Source organism: Falco naumanni, chromosome 4 (genome assembly GCF_017639655.2).
Source record: "Falco naumanni isolate bFalNau1 chromosome 4, bFalNau1.pat, whole genome shotgun sequence".
Lineage (NCBI taxonomy): Eukaryota > Metazoa > Chordata > Aves > Falconiformes > Falconidae > Falco > Falco naumanni.
Genome location: NC_054057.1, coordinates 109,908,847 through 109,932,468, shown reverse-complemented (window position 1 = coordinate 109,932,468; position 23,622 = coordinate 109,908,847). Strand labels below are relative to the sequence as shown.

Below are 23,622 nucleotides of genomic sequence, written 5' to 3'. Positions count from 1 at the left end.
AGTTACTAAAAAGTTATGAACAAAGTTGTGCTAATGATGCATGTGGCTTCCCCCTCACACCTTGTATTTTATTGTCTCTGTTTAGCCCTTTAATTTAATCACCTGAAATATGAGGAGTGATTTTTTTAGTACTTATTTCTACCTGTCTCTTTAGTGTCTGACACTCCAATCAAGCTGTTGCCAGATGCGATTAGTATTGTAGGGCCAAGGAATAAGTGGCAGAAGGAGAGGGTTCCAAATAAAAGTGTGTTGTTATGTGGAGGGGGTGAGGATGGCATCTCCAGTATTTATGGGAACCGATAGAAGAAAGCATCCAAATGTGCAAAAATAGAAAACGAGTGTTTTTCTGAAGTTACAGATCAGTTGGAGTACGCAGTGTGAAATAAAGCAGAACTATGGACACATAATATGTATGTGCATAATTTTGAAGGCCCCTATATTCAAATGAACTCATATATAAAAGTATGTCCTTTCACCAAAGTTAAAACATTCATATACACAATATGCAGCTCTTTGTGCTCACCCTTCCACTGTAAGATTACTTAAATTTTTTATCTATCTATCAGAACTTCTTTCTTCTTTGGGGTGCAGTAGCTTAAACTTGCTACCTAAAGGTCTCCAATTCCTGGAGGATCACACCCGAAATACGGGTCGAGGGGAAATACCACGGTGACAGCTGCAGGAGCCCCAGCCACAGAGACCGTGAGTTTATTCGGACGTTGATGTTTCAATTAAAAAATTCTTGTCCAAAAATCTTGACACTGTTGATTGGGGGTGGGTAGATATTTTTATCAAAAGCCTATATATAAAGTCTTTTTTCTCAAAAGATATTGATGAAAGAGATTTGCTCTTCTGGATTTTGCCTCATTGCAAACATTTTTGTGAGATCCAATGCTATTTTATATATCCAAAAGAAGTAAAGAGAGGAGAGGAAACTTGAAATCACAGAAGGGACTTTAATTCATTCCTCCTTACAACCAAAGAGCTGCTCCAGGTGGAATTTCTGTGTTCAGAGTAGTCTGGCCAGCATACACAATTACAGGTCAGATTTCCTCTAGTTCAAGTCAGACCTCTCTCTGTAACTGGCCAAGAAATTAAACGTGAACAACCAGAAAAGCCAACCAACAGTTTTTGAGCAGAACTGGCCTCATCTACCATATTCACCTAAACTCAAGTTATGGTAAATAATGCTAGAAGTCCAAGATAAACTCCCAAGGCAGAGTATAGACACACTATTTTGTTTACGTTCTTTGTGTCTAGATGCCATAGATACTCTACTTGGTATATTATGGTCCAATCTTACAAACTCTTGTTTTCTTGAAGAGTAACGTTGGCAAGTAATGCTATTAAAGCTTGCCAGAGGAACCCAAGAACACAGTTTTGAATACTAGAGTTCCATGAGTACAGACATACGACAGAAAAAGAAGGAAAAAAAAAGGCTTTAGATTGGAAACTAGACATTTGATATGCTTAACTTTTCTTGCAGAGAGGGAAAAAAAAAAAAAAGTCAGCAGGCAAGGAGAATAATCTTAACCTCAAAAAATAAGAGGAATCTGCATGGAATTTGTCACAACAGGCAAAAATCAATAAGCCGAAAATAAAAAATCAAAAAGCTTTGAAGCAATACTGCACAAATTACATAACATAGAATAGATAGTTTGGATAGAATTCTAAATACAATAGTGTGTACTGGGCGCTGACTTACATTGCTTACAAAATATTTAAAAGGTTTGAAAGATTGTAAAAGTCCTACTCCATCCTTTAGAGCAACTGTCCCATCTGTGCAGCATTGCCGCTTTCCCTGTGCAACTCTGACGTATTTTATCTAAACATGCTGAATTGTCCAGTTGTAGAACAGACGTGCTTGCCACATTTGCTTATGGTAAAGCTTTGAGTTTCACCAGTGAAGAAAGCAGATTAACTTGCTTCAATATTCATGTAATATGTATTCATGTATATGGAAAAGATTATGATTTCTCCCATTACATATGAAAGGAAGAAATAAGTATTAGCAATACAAAAGGAGCACTGTAACTGGTTTACACTTTCAGGTACTGCTCATGCTGCCAAAAGAAGGCAAAAGTTATGAATTGGTTGACATTAAAGTAATGTTTTAAAGTCAGTCATTAATTACCTAATATGTAGCTTTACATACACTCTGATTTTTTTAAAGCAGATTATTTTAGATTGTTTTAGAAATTTAGAAACAATCTTTAGGAGATTGAAGATTTTTATTTTCTTACATTTGTGTTTTGGTATTCGATTTGCCTATGTTAGCTTCCAAAAGAATTAGCAGTAATTTCATCTCAGTTATTTGAAATCTCTGAAAAAGAGAGGTGTGAAATACAGTAGCTGTGTCTGTGCTGTATGTAGGTACTTGAGTGTTCACGTACCATTCACTTAGTAAGAGAAGATGTGTACCCATTGGTAGGGTAAGCAGTTGTGGAAATCTTTGCATGTGTTACAGATGTCGCTTGGAGCAGCAGTCATACCTGCTGCATTTTAATGCAACAAAGTAATGAGTAATACTATCAAGTGCCAGTAGCATGAGAATAATGTTATGGCTTAATAAGTAACCCTTAACCTGGAACGTTTAAGGTCTTTTCAAAGCAAGTCCCTTAACAGCAAATATTCTAGTTTCTCTGTTCATGCTAAAAGATTTGCCAACTATAATCTCATAAAGATGCCATTACTTTTTATCCTGTTCCCATTTGTAATTTTCTTCATTTTTCTCTGCTCTGAGTCCAAAAAAAGGTTCTGCTAGTGCTGTAACTCCATTTCAGGTATTTCGAGTTGAGATGATCTGTTCCGCATGCAAAAAGCTCTGTACTCTATGTTTTCAAAAACTGCTCTACTTTTTATTGCTTCAGTTACTTGGTTTTCAACTTGGAGGCATGTAAATCCTTATCATTATTTACAAGAAGTAACCTGAGGTAAACTCATAGGCAACTTGCAATTTTGCAAATTGACTCAAATTTATTTGTGATCTTTCAGAATCTGGTTGTTACAAGTTTACTGGAATACTGGAGGAGCTTGATCTTCTGTTCATTATTGTACTGATTTTTGACTTCTTTAAAGAAGAATTTGGCACCCGTGTGGTTTAGGTTTCATCCTTTTAATGCAAAATATGTGCGTTTCATTCTGTTCTATTTTATATAGATACATTTTTATGGTTTACAATGGCCACAATCCTTTCTACTTCAAGTGCTTTCAGTCATCTAGAGACCACTTCTGCCACGGGTGTCCAAATGCTTTACCACCAGTTGGGTTGGGTTTTTTCAGCCAAAATTTACTGGTCACCATAACCATCTCTGAAAAATACTTTCACGGTATTTGCGTATCTTTTTCTTCTTACTCAGAAGACTCTAGATCTTGCGGGGACAGGGGCAGCTTGGAAGTTAAATCTAGGTACTGCATGAAAACTGATGAATTTTGTTGAAATGGTTCATGCAGTGTTTGTGGGAGATCAAAGGTGAGTCGTAGATTCCCACAGGAGTTCTGCCTAATTACTGAGGATAACACCAGTTTGGTGATGAGACGGATATAATAATACACTGCTTTGAGAATAAATCTGGCACATCTTTCCAATGTCTGATGTTGTCATAGCCATACGGTGCAAATATTCCATGGTTTTTGCTTTTGATGTTTACAACATAAAGATGACTGCAACCATATTTTTGCAGTATTGATTCCTGAATTATTATGCAAGCTTTTAATTGTTTCAGACTTCAGTGGAGAGAGAGATGATTACTTCAGGATATCTGCTCAGATGCTAGATCCTCCTTATTTTGGGAATGGAAGCCTAACATTAAACCCCTATACTTTCTTTTCTCTTGAGAACCAAACAAGATGCTATTGAAGGATCTTTTAAACAGCTGAAACAAGAGCAACTGTGGTTAGCAAACAGCTCATCTATGTATTTATCTTTCAACAGGACAGATCAGCAAATGGTAGTTTCATTTCCAAACCGTAACCCAATTCAGATGTTTGAAACTTTTGTACTAGTTCAATTCTAGATCTGAACAGAATGCAGCAGCAGCAAAGCTGGCCCCAATACTGGGTGAATCTGAAAAAATCTTTGTGTTTGCAGGATGGATTTCTTATCTGTGAGTCTACATTGTTAATATTCACTCTTCCTCCACAACTCCTAGACCCAAAGTCAAGGAATCTTTAGTTGAAAACATGTTTATGCTAAGTTAGGAGGTAAAGGCAGTCTTATTTTTCCTGCTATGTATTTTAGTTTTCTGACGTTCCATCAATAAATGCTTATAGCCATCTGTCAAATTACCAAATCAGCAGCACCTTCATTAACTGAGCCACAGTTCCTGAAACCACAAGAAAGAAAAACAGTGGAACCTACTGGACTATTTGGACCCCAGTGTTTTGGATCTGTAACCGCAGAGCTTGTTGAAGAATGTGACTGTAACAATAGCAGGCTTTTTTCCTTTATTCTGTGAAAAGCAATTTATGCAAGAGCAATGCCTAGTCTTGGTAGTGCTTCCAGTTGCATGAGTAGGTAGGTGTTGTGAGATGACAATCGTATCTGTAACTGAAAAGTCAAATCCTTATAGTAAAGTTTTATCACTTGGGCTAAAAGAACTCCACAGAAAATTTTGAAGGGGGAGATTAATTTAAAGTAAGTTTTAGGCCAGACCTAAATGCTTGTAACCCAATGCAAAACAGAAAACAAGGAGAAAGGGAGGAGTTAGACCTATGTGTTGGATGTTGAGGGGAAAGATCACCAATAAAGGTTTAATACTTCAATCAGTATGGATCCCTCTACCCAGTTACACAAGACAGCAGTGAAACACCTTTCGTTTCTAGATGATAAATTAGGATATTTCATTGTTCATCATTATTTGTGGCATTTTTATTCAGAAAAAATCACAGCGTTTCAAAAGCTCAGCCTTGAAAAACGCATCAATACTTCTGAAGTTGATAAAGCAGATACCAAGGATTATTTATCACCATTTCATATGGGTAGTAATTTGCACTGTATTATTTTTCAATATAAATGCTTTGCAGAATTTGGTTAGTCTTTTGAGTTTTATTAACACAAATCTGTGCTAGTCTGCACCCAAAATGCATTTCCATTTGAGGCTTTCAAAATGTAGGAGGCCTATATTTAAGCTCATTAGGACTCTCAGGTAGGTCAGGATTTTGTGAATCTCTGTGTGTTTTTGGCTTGGGATGCAAAAATTCCTTCTGTTGAAGGCAAGAGTTGATCAGGTTTGGCTTCCTTGTTAAATTAGATTATGTGGGTTTACTTTTTTTTTTTAATTAGGAGAATACGTTCAGTTTATGAGAGTAAGGCTTTTAAATCTAGTTTTTATAAACTTTCAAATAGAAGAGGTGAGTGTATTTTTAACAGATGTGTGGTATTCTTTTAACGTAAGTATTACCTGAAAAATATCATGATTTCCTAATGTTGTTCAAGGTCAGTTTTATTTTTCTGCACTGTTTTTACAGCTGCTGCTCATGTTACCAGAAATATTTCTCTCTACTTCACAAGCCTCAAATACCACATCATTTGACTAGTAATCAACATCTGCCTAATTTCAGCTGAGGAATAACACTCTCTTTATACTCTTAAAGTCTGTAGAACAACATACATAATGTTATTGTAGATTTCCATTCATAGCTCCGTGCCCCTTCCTCTGTGCGGAAGAAACCCCATGTTATTGAGATACTTTTTAATGAGAAAGTTAGGGATTAAAGTTGGTAGATTAATAGGATTAAGAGTTTGGCAGTCTTTCATGTCCTGTGTTTTATATTATTTAATCTTTGTTTCTAAGCCTGAATTTTGTTATCCACACAGTGTGTGTAGAAAGTTGTTTTTGAAATCGTGGGGTTTGGTTTCTTAGCACTATAATACGTGCTTTTAAATAGAAGTAACACGGTTCCTGAATTTTTTTGTCCTACATTTATAACATACTCAGCAATGAATCAGTGTTACTGAGTTATTTCTAGATCAGGCAACTAGCATAATTCTTCTGAGATTTCATTTTACTATACAATACTCAGCTCTGTTTTTTTCTGTAAAGCTAAATTATTTTACAGTTGTCAGCTACATTCTAATTGACAGGGGTGTTGTGATCAGTGGATCTGGCTCCTTAAAGTTCTGTCCTGTTGTTCAGTTTCATGATGCCACCTCATTTTACAGCTATAACTTTTAAGCTTTTGGGAACGCTGCCATGAAAAAGTTCAACAAGCGAAGAAAAGGAGAGTGACTGCAATTTTTCCAGACAGAGCCCCATTTTCGTGCTTAATTGGCAGGGTTCTGAAGAACAGTAATTTACAGGAGATTGGAAATTATTTCTTTTTCTTCCATCACATTGGCAATGCAATTCAAGTCTTGTATTCAGAACTGGAAAGTAAGTTAGGAAGCTAACTAGACAGGGAATTTTGAAGTAAGTTCTCAAAATGTTTGCTTCTGTCTTGAAACCTCAAGTAGGTGTAGCAGTAGTTTTATGGAATCATAGAACCATTTAGGTTGGAAAAGACCTTGGAGATCAAGTCAAATTGTTGACTTCATTCAAGTAATACTTCCTACTCCCAAACAGGAAGCTCAGTCTTTATCCTAGGAAGCTGTTTCACTTACATTTTGTTAAATGTTAGGTGTGAATGGAAGGACTCGGGCTGCTGTTCCCATAGCAGCACTCCAACAAGTCATTGAACATAAATGTCGAGGTGCTTTATCGAACATTCAGCAAAGACAGGCACAAACGTGGTATTGTAAGTGGTGATTAACAGCACAGCATCTCTGCTGCTGGTGTGGTCGTTTTTTGAAAGCATTTAGAAGTTTGAGGCTATCTTGCCAAGACATTTATATGTGCTGCAATTATAACTTCATTGGAATACACAGGCATTCGTACCAGAGATGGGCCTTTGCAGGGCTGCAGGTATATTTTTAAGAGCTTCACTTCTTAAGTGATGCACTTGTTAAGTACTTTAAATAACTTCCTAGGATTCAGGTTACCTAGGGGCCATAAAATTTTATTTGAAAGTACTATTAATGTGTACAAAAGTATGCATAAAAGACAAGAAAAAAATACTATGTTTCTTTTGTACTTACAGAAGTAAAGAAACCTATCTGCTATTGTGTAACTGACTTTGGTAGGACATTGTACAGTCAAAATAGGTGAAAGGTGGGTTTGGTATTGATATCATTTATGAGTCTGTTGAAATGTGAGTTAAGGGTACAATATGTCATTCTTAAGAGTTTTTGTTAATGAACTTGAGTATTAGTCATATAACAAAAGTAGACATAAGTAAGGGTATGGCTGTTAATGATTCTTACATACCAACATCATTTTCTGCACACTCAGACTCTTGAATGTAGGACTGGAATTCAGCTTTTCTCAGCCACGTGCTGAGGACATGAGGGTAAGAGAATTGCCTCATACTCAGCACCTCTGCATTAAACCCACCACATGTGAATAATGTTACTTTTGAGAGTAGTATAATTTCTAGCTGATTTTAAGATGGTTTGTTGGTTAATATAATTAGAGTTCTGGCAGTATTGTTCTGGCAACATGCTCTTTCAATGACACTGGTAAAATCTCACAACCTCTTTTTCACAATAATTCTCACAAGAAATGTGCTCGGGTGCTGTGCTTTTCTGGTTGATCAAGAGAGAACAACAGTGAAAGTCCAGTACGTTATTTCTGTAACTGAATTCACAATTTTTGGAATAGAAACTTGGTTCTTATTTCTGTGTGGGACCCCTGAGAAATGGTGGCTGCATAACCCTTTCCAGTCAGTGACAAGTTACTCTAGAAATACACCTACGTGTTATTGTCACCGATTTCCACTCTAGAGGAAGGACGTTGCGATGAAGCATTAAGACCTGCCTCCATTTGGCAGGTCAACAATATAAATGCAGATCAGATGCCAAGTACTGTAGTCTTCCCATGCTGTGGAGAAGTCTAAAAGACTGTAGGCAACTCAAGTGGTCAGCTGCCTGAGCCCATGTCTGTCGGTGGGATGTCTGAAAGGGTGGCCTTTGACCCAGGATCCTGGACTCTGTTGGAACCCTCACAGAAGACTAAGGTCTGGTCATCCCTGTCTTTAACGGTCTTTTGTTACATGGTATGGTTATTACGGTTTCTGTGAACACTGTACGAAGATTAATTACATAGCAGCTTAATTTTGTGTCAAAACCCTCACTGAAGGTGCTCATTGTCCTGGTTTCAGCCAGGTTTCGTCATTAAACCGTGACACTCATCAACCTAAACATGCAGGTAATCAGTATCTGCATAATCACAATGCTCGCAGCAAGTAGACTCCGTGAGATTAAGACTACGGTGAATATAGTAAGAACAAAATACATTTTCCCATGCTGATTTTTCCCATCAGACAATGTTACTTCCCACTCCAATAATGTAAAAACTAATCTGTTCTAGTACAAAACTAGATATTATATTGCAGCGAGGCAAAATTGTGGGACGCTGAGCCATGGAAGTTTTAATATGAAATTCAGTAATAAAGAAATAGCATATTGTAATTTTATCCCAGAGGACCTGACTTTTAAAATTAATTCTGCAGCATTTAAATAAAAAATCACTGTTTTTTAAAAATATGATTAAAGTTTAATATATCATCTGGCATATCTTTACAATGCCTGATCTCAGTGATCTTATGAGATTTTAACAGGCTGAAAATGCTGCCAAACTCCAGCTGTAAAGCTTCCATCATATTTCAAAATATGCTACTCTTCTCCAAAGCTATAGAACTATTCTCTGAAGCTATATTATTTATCTATTTATACTCAAGAACTGTTAGTCATTTTCTTGGAGTGTGGTGTGCAATATGCAGTAAAAATATCATTTTCTATATATGTTTAAGAAAAACCAATGAGAAGTTCACATCAGAAAGAACACATTAACTTTAAAGGAAGGGTACTGGTGGTACATAGCAAAGAAATACAAAGTTATTTATGTATTTGCCCTGTTATCCATAAAACAACCTTGCCTGTTCCTGAGGGGGAAAAACCAGCATGAATTAAAAGTGACAGACTTTAGAAAGGAATTGGTCTTCTCCATGTATACGATCTCTCTCTACAGATTTTTTTAATCTGACATAGGTTTAGAACTAAGTCCAGGAAGATGGAAGACAGAAGTCAGTGGCAAAAAGAAAATCTGTTAGCTTGATGCTGTCTGATAAACTCAATTGCATCCATGGTTGTCTCCAAAACAAAAAGCCATTATCAGAGGAATTGTCTTGTATTGGCTTGAAACTATGTTGCCTCACTACAGAATTGGAAATGTTAAATGGCACGTTCTCATCACGTTTCGTTTCCCCTCAATTCTTCTGGGGCTGGGGGCTCAGCACTGATAATGAGCAGTGTGGTGCATGGCGTTGCCATTTCATGAACCTCCCGTCTCCATTTCCAGTGGAAGTCTTCTCGAAAAGTGTGGGTGTTCATGGGGGTTTGAAGGCATTCAGCACATTTTAAGAGGGCCTCAGCACCATTTAGAAGAACACAAGAGGAATGTCTCTCCCTTTTTTTATAAAGGCATGTATCTTCATGGTGCTAGGCACTCCCTACAAATGAGGATTTACCCCTCTTAGAATTGAGATTTAAAACTACTGAGAAGTTCATGCAAACTGCTCAGATCTGTACAAAATCACACTCTCCTAAGGCTATGTGGGAAACTACCAAACCTAGGGTCAAATGAATGGCAGGACAAGCATGGCACTCATGATTTACTAACCATCACTGCTGTTCTTCCTGTGCTGTAGGGCTCTTCCTTCACCCCTTACTTCAGCTTTAGCCAGCACCTCGCAGGGCCGGCAGCTCTCTTTTACTCTAAGTCTGTAAGAAAGTCTGTGATTTCTGTCAAGTTACTCAGGTTGTGTGGTAGCTGTGGTGTTTAGAAAGAGAGTAAAGCCACAAAAGCCTCCTGGCAGTAAAAGACAAAACTGTCACAGCACTAATCACATGAACAATCGCAAAAGTGAAAAGACCTTGTCCCAGACTTAATTAATTTCTCTGTTGGTTTTTATTCCCCTCCCTTGGGTATCTCATATAAATGCTAAGGTTTCCGAGTGGCTTCACACATTCAGTTAGCAGCTTTACTAATGTCTATTGATTCAGCCCCCTCCACCTCCACTTTTACTCCACCCAAATCACAAGTGATCCTAAAGGAAATTAAAAATGTCACAGGTATACAGTGAAACTGAGAAATAATGCAGTAACTGACGTGCATATAATGGTCAGTAGCTCTATGAGCCAGACCGAGGCTTTGTCTCAGTTTCTACTTTACTGTGGAATTTGGAGGCATGGCATGGTTTCTTTTTTTTAACAAGATGTGCTAGGGGTTTATTCTACAAGAAAATACTGGAATATGTTTGTGGCTACATAGATGGATGAACTTAAGTGAAAAAAATTCAATAGTCTTAGCAGATAGCTGGATTATAATTCAACTGCCATAGATTCGAGCAGCTGAAGAGCTGTCCCTTTCTTTGTTTATCAATATTTTGGAAGTATGAAAATGTTGACGTTGAAGTACAGAACTTCAATTTAATCTTTAATCTTCTTAAATCTTTAAAAAAATTAATAAATTAAGTATGGTGATTTTAAGAGGAGAAGATTGAAGCGTGCTACTGCATGAGATACTTACTAGTGTGGCCTGGGTTTCGCAATCTGCCTTAAGACCCAGGTGGCCCTAAGGGCACAGGTCTGGCTTCAGACCTGCTTTCCCTAAAACACAGTAGAGCTGTGGAGGCACAGCCCTAATTCCCAGGGGATGGTGCTGCCCAGGGCTCCAGCCTCGTGCTGCCCCCATCCCAAGGGCGGTGCCAGCCCACAGCCTTTTTGCTGGACACCCGTGAAAAACAAGACTTCTGGCATCAGGGAGGGAGGAGCTGTCTTTGCCAGGCTGGTTAGTGGAGGTGTCTCCTACGCAGGGCAGACCACTCCACTGGTCTTCTCCAGCTCCTTTAGTTATTGTGCTCTGCTTACGCAAGATATTGTGGCCAAATAATTAATCCATAAATGCTTAGAGCAGGTTTTATGTGTACGTAATATGCAATGCATGTATAAATACCTATGCACATATTTATATGAAAGAATATCTACATCTCTATCATTTTATAATATATAGACATGCTATTGTAAAACGATAAATACTCAACAAAGGGATCCTTGATACACAACATTCCTTAGCCAAAAGGTACAGTTGACTTAAACAGGAATTTTTATAGAAGTGAGAGCTTGAACGTCAAGTCCAAATATAAAGCAGTTTTATTTTACAATCTTCAGTATTTAAATATAAATAAAAAGTAGCATATAGCTACCATTTGTAAGATGTATCTAAGAATGGAATACATCTTAATATATAAGACTGGCCAGAATGTCTTCCCTAAGGAAGATGGATCATAATGAGTATTTTGGGTTTCTTCTATACTGTGAAATTGTTTATTGAGGAAAATCTTTGTATCAATTCTGTTGAAAAACTGTCACTTGCTTGTGTACAGGAATGTAGCAGACTAATACAGTTAAATGTATACATATATAGTTAAGCTCCTGGTAGCACAACTTCAGGTTTTTTTCGCAGCTTAAACAACCACAAGTTTGTAATGCCTGGTGTAGGTAACTTAATGAAAAAGATTGCTTAACACGAGCAGATTAAAAAACAATTTAACCGATGGCCACAAACAGAGCTGAGAGTTTGTCATGGCTACAAAGATTTTCTGTCAGGGTATAAAAGCAATTAATCAGTATGCAGAAGGTATTGCCTGCCCCATAGAGATGCTAATTTTGTGACACTTTAGAAACTCATGTTCTACATTTACTGTTCACACTAGATGGAAGCTAACCAGCCTTAGCCTGAGCTAATGAAATCAAAAGACTGCAAAATGTCACATATTTTCATCCCCATGCAGTCTGATTTTGAGATCTTTAGTTGCTTTCTATAAATTGTTTGACAACTATGCTGCTGCCTGAATATCATGAAACACAGTTCTCCTAAAGACTGGAAAGTTTTATTTATACAGAACTGCTGTAGCCAGTTTATCTGCAGAAAATAAAGGGCCTATCGGTTTCCTGCTCAAGTATTTTTTTGAAAATGACAAACACCCTGCCCCCCCAATAACCAATTAAAGAAATTGTATAAATTGTAGTATAGCAGAACAAAGATCAAGTGTTTCAACATGTTATCACTGGGGACTCTTATTTTCTTTCCACCCCCCCCACTCCCCCCAAAATGCTATAAAAATATCTATATCCATAGTTTACATATAGCAGATCTACTGAGATGGAATATTCTATTACAGATACTGTTAGCAGTAGCCATTTGAAAGTTCAGGTATTCTTCCCTGCTTACTCTCAGTTAGGACCTAATATAGAAGCCGTTCCTATTAAAAAAAAAAAAAAAAAAAAAAAAAGTTAAATTACAGATATTTCAACAATTTGTAAACAAAATGTTCTGGAAAAACAAGAAAAGCAGAACAGCTACTGTAGTTTTGGCTTTTTGGTGGCTTTTTTTTTTTTTTAATCCTTTGTTCCACAGCGCTCTCTTCGAAAAGGACCTCTGCAGTCATTTTGTTTTAAAATCCTTCAAGAGACTGAGCCCACCTGGTTAAACATATTCCTCTGCAGCTGCACAAGCCACCCTCACAGCAGCCAGAGTTGCTCCGTTCCGAGCTGCCGGCACGTAGCCGGTGGGACTCACCTAAAGCCGAGTCGCAGATGAGCTGCTGCGGATGAGCCGGGGCACAGCTGCACGCCTCCACCAGCTCCTCCATCCTGTGGGTCAGCAGCAGAAGCACTGGAAACAACAAGGTGCTGGCTACAGCGTTCATGTTGCCTTAAGCACAGCTGGTCGGTCAGCCAGGAGAAAATGCTTTCTTACTGTTGGTTTTCTCTCTAAACTTCCTAACGGCTCTCTGAGTTCTTCCGCCTGCAGTTCAATTTCGGCAGGCTTGGGTGGTTTAGGAAAGCCCTCTAATGCTCGCTCCGAGTATATGCTTATGTTAACTGACTTCTAATTTCCCTGACATAGGACCCTCTTATTTATGGCCCCGACACCAACGCCTAACCCCGCCTTCCTGTAAGGAAAAAGCACATCATTGGTGAAATTACTCTCCCAGGAGTGAGGTTATACCTTAGCAAGCCGTACAGTGTTGCTCTTACAAGTTAGCAGAACTATCCAAAATCAAAAGCCTTTACAAAAACAGCTTTTACGAGTATCTGAAGCTGATGTTATGATCTTGGCAGAGGAGAGAGATTTTCTTTTTCTAGTGAATTTCCTTCCAGTTTGAATATCAAACTGAGTTTTGCTACCTTCTTGATCTTGGTCAAGTAAACAAAGCTGTCCTTTTTTAAGCTCTGTTTTCATTTGCCGTCCCTGATCTTCCCCTGCACTTCTGTGCATTTTCTTGAAATGACGTCCCTGTTTGCAGGCTGGACAGAACTTCATTCATGAAAAGGAAACATTTCAATGCTCTATTTGTGAGCCTTGAACAATTGGTTGTTACAAGGAATAATGAATTAAAAATAAAAGCTGCAATAAAAGGCATTTTTTTTTATTATTTCATCACAGATTTGATTTAAAATAACAAGGAAAAAATATACCAATGGTGTATATAGAAGGCACGGCTCTTTCTCTGCATTTCTTATTAATGTACACGTCCTAATCGACACAGGTCTGCATCTGTGTTTTCTGGCTCATGTTATACGTGGAACACAGACATAAATGCAAGAGTCTGGAAATCTTTTTCAGTGTCAGACCTTTTGTTGCTGTAGCAATCTGGATATGTGAAACTTGTATCCCTCCTATTATGAAGAAGTCGTTTCATGAGAGAGCAATGTAAGGTTTGATTAGAGAGGAGTAAAATACATCAATAGATTTGATATACAGGACAGGACTGCTTAAAGGACTGCATATTTTGTCACTTCACAAATCAAGCTTAGGTTACGAACTGAAAAATCATTAACCTGATTTGAACCATTTCAATCCAGACTCATGAAAATTTATTTTGCTGAGGCTGAGATTTAGGTGTACACAAAGTAGCTTGTCATCTTTATAAAGGTGTGTATATTTTTCCCAACAGCAGATTTATTTTATTTTTGAACAGTAAGAGGCCAGTTTTACAACTCTTAGTGGTCTGATTCTTCTTTTTGTTTTTCCTCTCACACACACCTCCCCCCAGACACACATTCAGTCACAAATATTCAGAATTATTAGAAATGGATCTCATTTTTAGATTTTAGATCCACACTCAAAACCGAACCAGGAATGTTGTACACGACGTCCTGATTTAGTTCAAGCAGCTGTACATTGATTTTTATTTTTCCATTCTGAAGTTTTGGCTTCAGATCATAAGGTTGGATCAAAGTCCAGGACTAACACCTGAAAATAATTTAGACCTGTTAACATCTCTGTTCTTACCTAGGGAAACTTACTTCTTTCAGGAAGCTTTTCATGTGAGTGAAAGGGTAAAAAAGATGTGAGGCTGAAACCTTACACAGGAAGTTCAAGCTACAAGGACACCAAAAAAAAACCCAAAAAAAAAACCCCAGCATCAAACCCAACAGAAAACCAAAATGTAGCAGATATTTTAATGGCCCCTGTGGTCAGTAGTTCTAGGACTATTGATTTTCAAGTCTCATGTAAGGCAGAAGGACTAGAAAGTGATGAAGGAATTAACTGAGAGCCATTGATTGGTTTCCAGATGACATCACATGGCTATTGCTATAGGTGATCTAAATAGACCAACTTGATTACTGTTCCAGTAAAATTCAAATAATAAAGAAATATGCTGGGCGAACTGTCTTCTCTAACATCGAGTGTCAGGCCTACCTACTCGATGGTTAATGAAGACACATCTTGGCTAAGATTGTCCAGAACAGCACATCAAACTGCAGCTCCTAAAGACTTTTATCTAGTACAAGCAAACTAATTGTACAACAAAACTAAAAATATTATGCTCATAACAAAATTTAAAAATAATTTGTGACAAGTTAAAAATCAATTCACAATTATCTTGTAGGCAGAGCTGAGAATTAAATACGTTCATTTGAATGTGTAGAAACATAACAATGCTAAAACTAAATCTCATACAGTAATTGCGCAAATGCCATGAAACCTCATTTTAATTATGATCTTATATAGTGTTGCCTTCAGCTACCCCTGAAGTAATCCAGTTGGTTTTTAGAGTCTTTCAAAGCCATCTGTACATAGGTGGAATATTTAAAGCATGATTACACTTAGAGAAGCAAATGGCCATAAGAGCCATTTATAAAACATTAAATATGTTCCCTGTAGGTGCCTCCACACCTGCTCGGCATTGGAAGGGGTAGGCTTGGGATGCGTTGTACACAGCAAGACCTTTCATCAGTAATGTGGATTTTAGTGACGTTTGTGGCCAAAAGGTTTCTCAACCCCAGCATGCACAGCAGGGAAGGCAGGCAGGTACACCGTCGTCCTGGGGTGAGGGGGTGACTCCTCCAAAGCTGGCACTTGAAACTGGCTGTTCTGCTTCCCACGCAAGTCCAATTCATGAGCAGTGTTTTGATAGGTGTCTCTCTCATTTCTTCATTACAACATTGGTACAATCTCATCATTAAAGTCTAAAAGGCCAACAAATTTTGAAGCCTCGGCAGGACCCCTATTTTCTGGTAAACTTTCGTTCTGAAACAGTAAGTTTTGTCAAATTACTGTCAGAGTTTAGACAAAGACATATTTACATCATAGCATTTGAAAAGGATTTTATTAAGTCTGAAAATCCCTATACTCAGGAACATGCTGTCAGAAATGTTCAGCAATTTTAGTCTGTTTCTTAGAGGAGACAAATATTACCTGTAACTTCTAGTGATATCAGTACAGTGTTTGAGTACCTGTTAGCACTGAACAGTATCAGCAAGCATTAGGTCTCAGTCTGAACCTCCTTCGACCTTTTTTTATTGTATATTGTTAGTATTTTTCATTGTATTAGGAAAATTCCCTTAAAAGAGTTTAAAAGAAACCCTAAGTTCTGTGTCAGAGTTAGATTTTGATCTTGTGAAATACAAAGATTATTCCCAAAAGACATAGAAATATTCCTTGACTAACTTAAACAAAATAATCTTGTATCTTAAGTAATAGCAGAGAAATTATAGCCAAAGTGTTATAAATTTAAGCAGACTGAATACAGAAACAGTCTTTTTACTGTTTGCATAAATGGTCTGCAGTACAGGGCTTCTTTCACTTTGCTGTATGTGGTGATGTCACTTTTCCTTTAGTTTGATCAGTAAGCCATGATGTCATAGCAAATTATGTTGTAGTGCTAGTGCAGGATGAAAGGCAGCAGGATGAAACAGTGCCCACTCCCTGGTTATATCGTTACACAGGTAGCGCTTGCTGGTAAAACCCAGAAAAGTTCATTTATTTAGGATTAGTCATTGATTCCTTCAATTAATTATTGACACCTTAGAAAAAAACCCTGGGCACTTTCTCGTCTCTGTCTAGCTATCTAGATCTAGTACTGAACAACTAATTTCTGTTTTCTAGTAAAATGCAAGAAAATAAAGAGGATTGGGGGTAATCTGCTGTATTTGTTGATGTGTACAACATTGAGACAAGGCAGGAGACCTGACTGCAGTCAAATCTATCATCAGCTTCATCTCTTCTCAGTGGGAACTCTAATTTCACACAGGATTTCTAATTCTGGAGGGGCTTTATGTGCTGTGGATTGTCACAATCCTTGTTAAGTTTTACTATGAAGCATTAGCATCTATCAACAGCCTTCTGGTCATTAATTACCATCATTGTTTCTTTCTTTTCTAACGGCCCCCAGAGACCCGTATTAAAAACACTAGCTCTCCTGTTGGCTGCCGTACGCACAGAGTCCCATGGAGTGAACTGCAGCTTCCTCCGCACTCCAGAGCCAGCTCCCACGGACTTTATATTTTCATCTCTTCCCTGGGACTTAGCAGGGGCGAAGGTGACCGGTCAGGTGTATCACCCTTACAGATGACATGGGCAGAGGCAGCGCTGCCAGGTCACCTCTGCCCCACACTTCTTTTCAGCCCTTCCCCACTGTGCCTGCCCGCTTCTCTCACCGTCAGCCTTTTCCAGCACCGCAGGCCTGCAGGATAACCCCCCAGGAGCGCTGCCTTTGTCCGCCCTGTGCTGGTGTGTTATCTCCTAGCGCTGCTGTCTCCCCTCTGCTTTTCCGTGTTTCACGAGGGGCAGCCCGGTGCATTCTGTTTGTAGATCCCTGGGTACTGACAGTCAGCATTTCTCTGGCAGGCTGGAGCCTGATGCTTGTCGAGGAGCGCCAGACTGTGTTGCACGGGGATTGTCTGTACAGCTTTTTCAAAGGCTTTTTAATTCTAATGGGATATGCAACAGACACCTTGCTGTCCCTTCCAGCTGCCGAGCAGTTTGCATCCACACAGTGTCTTTTGGTTGCACTGCCTGCTCTGTACCTTAGCTTCTGGCAGTCTACAGAGCATATTTTTTTTATCTATATCAATCTTATTTTCTCTCCGTTGTGACGAGCGAATCTTATTTTAGAACGATAGCAGGCAGAATTCTCCACGGTAATAGTATATCTGTTGCCTCCTTGGTGCTTTGCTGGAGTTCTTTTCTCCTTAGTTCTCATTTGGCATTCCATTTATTTTTCCTCCAAACTACTTTTAGTTTACCTGATATAGTCACAGTGTACATCCTGTACAAAAACTGTACAATCATGTAGAAAAGTCAAAATTAGAATAGTATTTCACAAAATAGATGAGCTTTCTTGGATTTAAAATTCCAGTGCCTCCACTACAGCCTGCTTCGACAGGGAGGGTATTTATAGCTGTCACTTCCTAAACACTACAGTAAAACAACCCCATACGGTTTGTAGTCACAGCAGCTTGAGTCCTTTTCTTTATAGGGTAAGTTACTTGATTTTAGAGGCAGCATTTTGCTGAATACTCGGTAGAATGGTAGGAACTGAACGAAACACTGACATGCCAGGAATCAAAATATAATTTAAATATTTTGTCTTCTCCAGAATTTCTACTAGAGATCTATGGGAACCACTCTTTTTGATTCACTGCTATTATACTTAATGTTTTCCTTATTAATGACAATTTCTGGTTTCATGCTATAGAGGTATTGGTAACAGAAGATTTTTCTACCACCAGAGCACTTCTGTGTTGATTTAGATAGCTATTCTTTTTTAATTGAAAAACAGTTGTGGGGACAAAGGTATTTTAGATGGATTTCCTGGTTCAAACCTACTTGATAGTCTCACTTTGTACATGAAGATCATGTCAAAACTTGGATTGATTTTTATGATTACCAAGAGGATTGATTTCTGAAGTCTTATGCGGTGGTGTTAATGACAATTGAAGGCACTGTGTAAAAGGGCTGCTCAGAATTCCCAATTTTGCATCTAATCCCATTAATTTCAGTGGGGATTGAGGTGGCCCAGCATTTCCCTGAGGCTGATCTATATTGCACATATACTGTTTATAAGCCATTTTAACCCTCTGTTTTAAATAAAGAAATCACATTTAAGGTGCATTTGCCTGACTGTGGTTACCTGGCACACTAGTCAAATTAAAGCTCGACTTTTTTTCCACTTGAGCTTTTAGATTTCTTTAATGTCTCTATTTCTAAAAAGGTAATGCAAACCCTATCAGATTCTCCTTGGGCTTGCCACTTGTGTAAGTATAAAACTTTACTCCTTACAGATAGAATTTTACACCTATTTCTTTCTGTCAAGGGACAAGGTAGTGGAAAATCTGGCTCGATGTCTCCGAATCATTCTTTGTGTTTGCTGAGAATAACAGCGATTTGAGCCTGATGTTTCTGCTTTTCTTAGTGAAGAGTGGAATATATTGGGCTACCCCTGCTGGTATTGGACAGCTTCTGCATGGCTAGGGCCACGCTTTATCTTGAGATTGTGTTTTCTGAAAACTGCATAGACCAGAGCAAGTACATCTTCCACTTGTTTATTGATTCAGGACTCTTCCTGCCTGTTTCTGGGAAAGAAAAAATGAATACAAGGCCACCTTCATTTTTTCACTTTTAATTTCCTTTCTCCAAAGTAAGCAGAGCAAAATTAGATTTAGGCTGATGCATATTCCACAAATAAATTACATGGAACTAGAGTGGTTAAATGAACTTTGCTTGGGCATTATTGGAAAGATAAATATTTAAACACTCAACTTGAGGTAAGTCATGCTTATGCAACATCTGGGTTTTTTGTCACTACTTCCTGCCTCCCCCTCCCCTCTTTTTTTCCTATGGTGGCTTTTCTAGTCAACTCAACCATGAGGACATTAAAGCCAGGGTGAACATTACCTTCAAAAAACTGTTTTCAGTATTGTGGCCAGCAGAGGGCTTTCTTTTTTTTCTTTTTTTTTTTTTTTTTTTTTTTTTAGCAGATGATTTTGCCTAGTTTTATTTTTATATACAGCTTTGATTATATTTTACATTATGTCTTAGAAGAATTCAAAGTAAATTTACAAGAATTCAAATTATATCTCTTGGAAATAAACCAGCTTATATTCTGTAACCCTAAGCTAAGCATTGTTCAAAAATACTTACATTGCAGAAGACCTTAGAAACTTTTGAGCATTTTAGTGTATGAAGCTATAAATTTTAATGGTTTATTTTAAATTAATAGACTTACAGTGAAGAAATGGCAGCATGACACTCTAGAAAGCCAGACTTAAAAATTCCAGACATTTTCTGAAGTAGGAAAGGTTTGGTATTATTTCCATTACCTATAGAAAAATATAAACAATAATACAGATTAAGACTGTGAAAGTTAACTATATAGCTGATTACTGGCTGCCTAAATAAAACTTCACTTGAGATTATAGAAGATGATAATGGTGCCTGTAGGTACTGTGTAAGTCTATCAACCTAGAATACTTCTTCCTACAGCAAAAAGCATGATAAGCAGATCTATGAAATCTTTAGGTGGCCAGATATTAAAGATTAATACAATGAAATTATACTTATCTTTGTAAGCTCTTCATACAAAGGATCTTCAATTTTAAAACATTGATGCAGATGAAATGTTAAGAAGCAATGAATAATAAATATCCTTGCTAGTGTGACGTCAATAAGAGAAACATTAAATTAACTGGCTTTTTAGATTTTCATGCTCATCTAATTAGGAGAAGTGCTTCTAACTGTAAGTCAGCTTTACTATTATCAGATAACTTGCATGCATGAAATTTATATTCTCTTGAGTATGTTGGTCAGAAATTAAACTGAAGTTATCTATAATCATCAGAATATAGCAAATGGCATTTCATTTTCAAATTTGAACCTAGTTAAGAGTATACGGGCTTCGTAGTAGATAAAATAATAAAAGGAAGTAGTTTTAGTGACTAGTCATGGTGGCTTTATATAGAGGTCTCTGGGCACCGTTACCATCTAGAAAGATGTCCTAGAGTGCCAATAACCAAGAGAGCTCCTGGGCAGACAGGAATGGGGATGGGGTGCATTTTAGTCATTGAACCTAACATGACCAGGTGCGTACAGTTCTGTGATTTCAAAGTTTATCTTTAATCAGGCAATGCCTTCAAAAATTATTGTGGTAAAACTATGTCACATCCTGCAACTAACTTATTCGACTCCATTCAGGAAAAAAAAGAAAAACAATTAAGTAGGATTTCTGACCAAGAGCTTTAGGTTTGGCTCGAGTTATAAAAGAATAAACTGACAAGGCAGAAATATGTTTGTAAAACAGGGATGTCAAATCTCTGATCGCTACACAAATCCTTAAGAGTGGACCTACATTCACCAGACTAATGGTGCTGCCAGCTGCCTCTAGTTACAACGTGTGTTTTGTTTCTTTGTAAAACACAAGTTTATTTTGTCAGGTTCACTGGAAGGACATGACTCTTGCTGCTATGTTCAAGTAACAGGATTTTTTTTCCCCCGCTGCTACACTGGAGCTGCATGCACAGTACACAAATTTCAGTTTAAAGGAAATTTCAGCAATTAATTCAGGAGGAGAGAAGTATGAAGTACTTCTTAATAAGAAATACTACAGCAGACTAATGATTTTACTTTTTTTTTTTTTTTATTAAAGTGCATTGAAAATACAGGTAGCAGTATAGTGTAAAAATAGAGCACTTCTTCATGAGTACCACATTGATCGGATCAGTATCCCTGAGCTTTATAATTTCATTAATTAACTGCTCAGAGGTCAGACTTGTAGCATCTATTTCAATAGCTTCCTTCCCACAGAGCAGGTTTTGTATTGTTCATTGCTTGGGGTTGTTTGTTGGTGTTGTGTTTTTTTTTCATTTAATGCCCAACTGTATCTTCTTGGTTCTTCTGCACATACTGCCTGGCAGTTCCGAAGCGGTGACCTCAAGTCAAGCACCCCAGGCTTGGTAGTCGTTGGCCTGCCATGTATTGTAGGCCAGTGGAGATACCCAGGTGGTTTGGATGCTGCTAATGCTAATGACTTTTACAAACACTCTGCGTTTGGATAACAAATGAAATCTTCCAGAAGAATATGGATTCCTTCCTTTTCTCAACAAGAAAAAAATTCTTGACCAACTTTTGAGAGGTCAGATACAGTTTTATCTTTAACTGTATTTTTCTTAATTTTGGGCTGTCAGGGTATGCTTGGTTTTGTTGAACGCAGCCAGTTTGGCAACTATAGTTACTTTGCTAGTCGCCTGTCAGTAGTATGGGAAACAAAAAGCAAATGGAAAATTGGAAATACTGTGTGTCATGAGTTCCTACTGTACTGTCTTTGTTCTTACTGAACTAATATGAGTAGATCCAGTGAAAAAGGAATGGCAAATCTGCAACAGCGAGAGGTGTTGAGGGGTTACTGTCTGTTTTATTATCAGTAATTTTAAAGAATTAAATAATATTACAGCTGCTGCTGCAAGTGGTTTGAAAGTATGAGTCTTGTACATTGGCCTCCAGTTTACCTATGGGGGTTGTGGAGTCCAGACCTCACGGCATTTAGAAACCCTACCAGTGAAGCTCAAGTCTGAGCCAGTTTGTCAGCTGCTCTCGTCCCATTGCAAGTACATGGCTGAAAAATCAAATCCACTCATTCCAGAAAAATCTCTCCTGTGAGGACTACCCCAATTAACTTCAAATGTGTTTATATGAAAAACAATATTAAGCCCAATACAGAATCAATTTCAGTGACATCCATACAACAACACTAAAAGAATTCTTTTCAACTGGACTGCCTTGAAAAAAATAAAATAAATGATAGTTAGGTAAAATAAAGTGATAGTAAAGAGTTAAACAGCATGCAAGTGAGCTCCTGAATGAAAAATCCTAATAGTTATTTGGATAGGGGAAAATAGACATGTTATTAAAAACACTGTATGTACTGTTGTATTTCCATCAGAGATTTAATTGCTTATAGCATTTAATCCCTCATTCTCCTTTGTCCTTGAACCCTTCCACAGTGCCGTTAACCAAGCCAGGTTAGACTTCTAACACTTAGACAGGCGTTAGCCCAGTCTGCCAAGAGGTTTTAAAGTATTACTGCTACGCTCACTAAGACTCACGTCAAACATGAGTGAGCTCCCAGGCTGAAGGTGCCCTGTGGTAACAACCATTCGATTTGTCTGGTCATTAAGTAAGTAGATTTAATTCACGCTATTAGTATACGACAGAAGCCATTAAACCATGTCATTTCAGCAAAGCAACTTCCATGCTAAATATTTCTCAGTTTGAAACTTAGGAATTTACTTCTGTTATCCAAGTTTTAAAAGGATTCTGCTTCAAAGATTCTTTACTACTGCTTTTTATCTGTGAAACGTAATCTTTTTGCTCTCCTGTGGAACATGTCTTCAAGTTCAGAGATCAAAGTAGTTCCTACCAGCAACTGCACCTACTGGGAAATGGGACATGGGACACTTCCCATACGTGGAAGTGATCTGTGCAACTTATTTCATGCTAAGGTTCTCTTGAAATGAGACTTCAATTTATTTCAAATAACGATGTAAGAAGTTAACGCAGACACGAAAGCATGTAGACTGAATCTGTCTTTTTAGTATTTAGGAGCTGATACATTTTTTTAATACTCAGTGACATTATTTTGATTAATGATATCGTATTAGCAAGTATCAGTAATGTATCTCTGTTGGTTTATATAGGGGTTCCTACAAAGACCCGTTTTTTCCAGTTGCTGCTAATCTTTATTATCAATCCAATCATATTCAGATAAACTATGAAAAATTGTATTGCATGCTTGACATATATTCTGTTTTCTCTCTAGTAACAATAGTTTATTGCATTGTTATTTAAGTTATAACAGAAGTCCTCTTTATCCTAATTTTTTAAAAAATATTCAAATGTATTTGATGTATGTTACACGTGTGTGCAAGAGTTCATGCAGTGTAGTCCATTTCCATTTCTCATACATATGAACTTGCCACATTTCTTAATATAATTTCTGTTGTTGGTCTTTTCTGATTGTTTTCCTCTCAACTTTTAATTATCACAGTAGAATTAATACTTTTCTGAATTTAAGAAAAACCTTGGAAAAATAAGCCATATGTTGTACAATGGCCCTTCCTCTTAAACAATACATTTCAAGGAGAACATGCAGTAAATCCTATTAGTATCAGCTGTGTTTAAAGCGGATCCGTTGATACATGCTAGCTCTTCTTCCAAGGTATCCCTCTACCAAGTAACT

General features: G+C 37.6%; 2 protein-coding genes across 2 annotated transcripts in view; one reads left to right on the top strand and one right to left on the bottom strand.

The window, feature by feature from the left end:
* Window positions 1-13,085, bottom strand: part of TIMP4 (TIMP metallopeptidase inhibitor 4) — a 29,245-nt gene extending 16,160 nt beyond the window's left edge. Inside the window, exon 1 of the mRNA XM_040591761.1 lies at window positions 12,678-13,085. Within this exon, the coding sequence (XP_040447695.1) occupies window positions 12,678-12,807 (130 nt within the window). The 5' untranslated portion in view covers window positions 12,808-13,085. The remainder of the gene's footprint in view (window positions 1-12,677) is intronic.
* The window catches only part of SYN2 (synapsin II), a 198,970-nt gene that overhangs the window by 124,056 nt on the left and 51,292 nt on the right, over window positions 1-23,622 (top strand). The gene's annotated exons all lie outside the window — the stretch shown is intronic.